Genomic DNA, 4,389 nt, shown 5'->3' on the forward strand with positions numbered 1-4,389 from the left:
GGAGGTGATTGTGTTCCCAGGTCAGTAGTCGTGGGTCCCCCAGGTCCAGCGTTGGTGTGTCCCCTTGCAGAAGTACAAGTGCTGGGAGTGGGGGCTTCAGGGAGGGGCAGCCTGGAGGAGGTGGGTGCCCAGGCCCCATGGGGCAGCCCCAGCCCCCCACCAGGGCTCGGCAGGCTGCTGCCATAGCAGGTGTGACCTTCACCCATTCCCCATCCCCAGGTCTCACCATGGCCCCTTCTTGGTGCCCCAGGGTCAGCCACCCCCATCACTGGGGTGCACCACCCTGCTCTCCATGCCCCATTTTCCCCTCTCATCAGATCCTGCTGGCCCTGTGTGTGTTCTCCTTGTTTTATTTTATAACACCAGGGAGCTCCTCACGCCGCTATGCTGCCCCATTTCCCGCTGTGGACAGCCAGTGCCTGGGAGCACCAGGCCCTGAGCTTAGGGAATATCCCTCTCTGTCCCCTTGCCAGGGACTAGCCCCTGCGGTGGGACACTTATACGGGTCTGTTGTATCGGTGCTGGGCTGGGCACAGGGTGCCCAGACCCCCTTCCTGCAGGGTGAACTCTGCTGTGTGCGCACGTGCATGTGCGCGTTTTGGGGGGGGACTGGGACCACAAAAAGCCTCCTGGTCAGGGCAGGGGATTACAGCCCTCCCACCTCAAGGAGTGTGCTCTGGACGTGGCAGAGGCGACCCAGCTTCTCCTGGTGCGACGGTAAGTGGGTCACTTTTGACTCGCTGCACAACCCACAGCATCTTCCTCCACGGAAGCAGGAAGGCTGACTGACCCTCTCCTCTTTTTACTACAGCTCCTTCTTCCTCTGCCCCGGCATCGTCCTACCCTCTGGCCACCGAGCACCCTGATCTCACTAGCTCTGTATCAGTCCCCACACAGAAAACTCGCCAGGGGAAAACTGTGGAACTGGGACCAAATCTCTCCCACCACGGAGGCTCCAGCCCTCCACGGTGAGTACCAGCTCCTGCCTGCAGCGGCCACCTCCCTCCATGAGGTCTCTGGTGCAGCTGGAGCCCTGCAGCCCTCTGAGCTCTTCACACCTCCCTTAAGGATTCTGATCTCCTGCTTTTGCCTTTAGAGACCAGCATTTCATCCTCTCAGCCAGCCACTCCACGTGGAAAATAATCCCAGCACCCCTGGGTCGCTTGGCCCTGGCAAAGCCCTGCTTGTCCCCATCTTGCAGCTTAAGCAAGGCACAGGTTATCACCATGAGAGTAGTGGTTTTTGGCTGCAGCACTGACCCTGTTTCCTTCCGCAAAACTCAGAGGAACCATTTGCTTGTGGGAAACCAAGTGCTGAACTGGGTCCTGTTCTGCTTTGTAGTCACATGCAGCCCAGCAGAGATAGTTGACAAAGCATGAGACCGGAGCGGCACAGCTTCCTTCCTCCTCTCCTGCCTCTTGGAGGTGATGAAAGAAGTGGACAAAGCTGAGGCTTCCCATCAGCATGCTCAAGGGGTAGCTGGCATACCGACCTTGCCTGGTTGCCCATTACAACAAGGTCAACAAATAGTGGAGCTAAATCAGAATAAAATTAGGTGCAGGAACTGATCCCTAAAACAGTGAAGATGCTGCAGCTCTCAGACCCGAGTGTCTGTTTGCTTCTGCAGTTTTCAGTTTGCTTTGCTCTGTGCCCAGCTTGCAGCCTGACCACCCTGACGCCTGCTTCCCTTCCTCGCAAGGCAAGTCCCATCACCCACAGCCGCTCCCTGACTGCCTGCTCCATGCTGTTTTCTGCCAAGCCTGCTTCCGAGGAGAAGTGTGAGAACAGAAACTCTTTTTTCTTGCAGCTTGGACGTGGTTGAGCACATCCTCACTCCAGGCATCATAGTGGTTCTTCTTTTGCTTGCGGTTGCTGCTGGCGTTTTGGCAATGCTGTCCAGGAAGAGGAAGAAGGGTAAGTGAAGCTGTCACTGCTGCACACACACTGTTTCTGCACCAGACCCTGTCTCCTGCTATATTTGTTTTTTCCTCTGTATTTCTTTTTTCTCCCCCATTCACTCCCTGATCCATCCAATTCCTGGGTCCATCACTGAGACCTCCACCGAGGAGGTCTTCTTCCCCCAAGGGAGCGGTGGGACAGTCCCACAGGTCTGATTCCCACGGGAGCAGGGAATGGCAGCTCTTCGGATGGGTGCTGCCTGGCACAGCACCCACTTGAGTTTGTCTGGGCACCGTCAGCTTCTCCAGATGCGCTCGGTTGCGTAGGCCAGGCTTGCGCTAGGCTTGATGTAAAGTTTAAAGCCAGTGTGAAGGACGGGGAGGGATGGGAGGGGACGTCAACAGCTGGTGGGTGGGGTCTGGTTTTATTTGAAGAACTGCTCCAGTTTAGATGATTGATGGGGCAACAGGTTTCCTTCCTGCTTTACAGTGAGATTCACCGTGGCAGCGCAGTTTTTAATACATTTTTTTTCCTCTGGTTTCACTCATGTCTAACCATGTCCATGCTTCATCCAGCCCTCTCTGGAGCAGCTGTAGAGATGGACCGGACTTGCAGCGCATCGCATACAGTAAGGCAAACCGCACAAGGTCTTGGGATGGCATTCTCTGAGCTCGCCTGGAGAGGGGAAATGTTACACCCTGAGCTGAGCAAGTGAGCTGCCAGATCCGTTTGCTTTCAGCCAGGTTCATGGCCCTTTAGGCTGGGAGGGATCCTTCGGGCTCCATTCACCAACAGAAAGACCCGACCAGGGATTTTATGTGACTATTGCAGAGTATTCCTGGGAAGGGAATTTAGGATTGAGCTGAGAGGTTTCTCCCCAAGCCCCTCCAAGCATGGGAGCTGCTTCTCTGGGTGAAACAGCCTTGTGCAGCAAAGCACAGCTGAGGGGGCTGCAGGGCAGCTGATCTACGGTCATTGCTTGGGAAATATTTTCTAATGTTTTCTGCCAGCTTTTGAGGAGGGGCTGGTGTCACTAACCAGATTTCCCCTGGGGAATGTTGAGCCAGCACTTGCTGCAGGCTAAATTTTCCCTCAGTGCTCCTGCAGCCGTCTCAGCTCTCCTCAGGAAAGGCAGCAAGACAGGAGATGTTCCCACCCCTGCGGGCGGCAGGCAGGGGAGCAGCAGTAGGTTAAAAGCTCATCCCTCTCCTTTGCATGTCAGGGAGCGGATGCCTTGAACTATGCGGACATTAACCACCACATGGGCACAGCCGAGAGCCAGTTGTACAGCAATGCTGAGGCTTTCCGCTGCTTGGCAAACACCGCGACCGAATACATGGAGGTCAAGCAGAGCGATAAGGTAGGAGAATGCAAAGCAGTGCCGAGCTCGAGGCAGTGGGTGGAAAGCTGGGGCAGGTGGGTGATGGTGGGTTGGGTGGGTAGGGAGGGGGCTGCAAAGGGACATGCCAAGCTGGGGTGCAAATGACCCTGGATAATGTGGGTGCTCTCTCCAATCCCCATGGCTGCTCCTGGGTGCTTAAAGCAGCCGAGAGAGGTTCCAGCAGACGGTGTTGCTCTGGAGCAACCCCGCGAAGGATGTTTTTTGTTTATCCCCTTCCTTTCCCAGCGTTTGGTAGAGGAAAAAGAGGCTATGTATGCCAGTGTGCGGAAGTCCCCGCCGGAGCAGCAGGAGATCTACGCCAACATGCCATCAGCCCCACGGCCCAAAGAAGAGCCCTACAGCGCAGTGCGGAGGGTGTGAGCTGGCACCCAGCTCTGCGTGCTGCTCCTGCTGCCAGCAGTGCCAGCGGGACACGGGCTGGCTTTCCACTCAGGCAGGAGCTGGCTTGACAGCAGAGCTGCCGGTCCTGGAGGCTCGCCTGCCGGTCTTGTAGGCTCGCATGTTTCCTTGGAGCAACCTCGAAGAGGATGAGGTTGAGCAGGAGGCGCGGAGCAGGATGAGGATGAAATTGCATTTGGAGACCTCACCCATACAGCAATAGCGCTGGGAATAAAAAACTGCCCCTTGCATTGGGATAGCCCAGGCCGGAGACCTGCCAGGCAGGGTGTGGAAGAGCCTGATAGTTGGAGGCGAGGGTGGGCTGGGGGTTGTGGGTGGGCTGCCTGGGTCCCTGCACCCAGCACCCGCCCCGCTTGTGTTACTCACATGGGCTGAAGCTCCCAAACCCGCTGGTCACTTCAAACTGACTTTTTTTCATGCTGATGCCCAGCAGAGCTGGCAGCTCCTGGGAAGCAGAACAGCAAGAAATGTTATATCCAAATGCATTTGTTGTATCCAAATGCCAGGGGACCCGGGTGGAGGTTCCAGTGCATTAGGGTCTCGGTGCAAAGGAGACAGTAGAGGTGATCCTGCGCCTCCTGTGCAGCTTCTGGGAAGCCGCTCCCCCAAACCCCCTGGTCCCACTGGCCCTCAGGGAGGATTGCTTCTGCTCTCTCCCCCCTGCCACCCCCAAGGACAGGGGTCCCACC

General features: G+C 56.7%; 1 protein-coding gene across 1 annotated transcript in view; it reads left to right on the forward strand.

Annotated features, from left to right (window-relative positions):
• Window positions 1-3,661, forward strand: part of LOC104080911 (CMRF35-like molecule 6) — a 3,978-nt gene extending 317 nt beyond the window's left edge. Inside the window, exons 2-6 of the mRNA XM_009583456.1 lie at window positions 812-968; window positions 1,808-1,914; window positions 2,475-2,527; window positions 3,122-3,259; window positions 3,527-3,661. Coding sequence (XP_009581751.1) covers window positions 812-968; window positions 1,808-1,914; window positions 2,475-2,527; window positions 3,122-3,259; window positions 3,527-3,661 — 590 coding nt within the window. The remainder of the gene's footprint in view (window positions 1-811; window positions 969-1,807; window positions 1,915-2,474; window positions 2,528-3,121; window positions 3,260-3,526) is intronic.
• The last annotated feature ends 728 nt before the right edge of the window (window positions 3,662-4,389 follow it).

Source organism: Fulmarus glacialis, unplaced genomic scaffold (genome assembly GCF_000690835.1).
Source record: "Fulmarus glacialis isolate BGI_N327 unplaced genomic scaffold, ASM69083v1 scaffold39408, whole genome shotgun sequence".
NCBI classification, from domain to species: Eukaryota; Metazoa; Chordata; class Aves; order Procellariiformes; family Procellariidae; genus Fulmarus; species Fulmarus glacialis.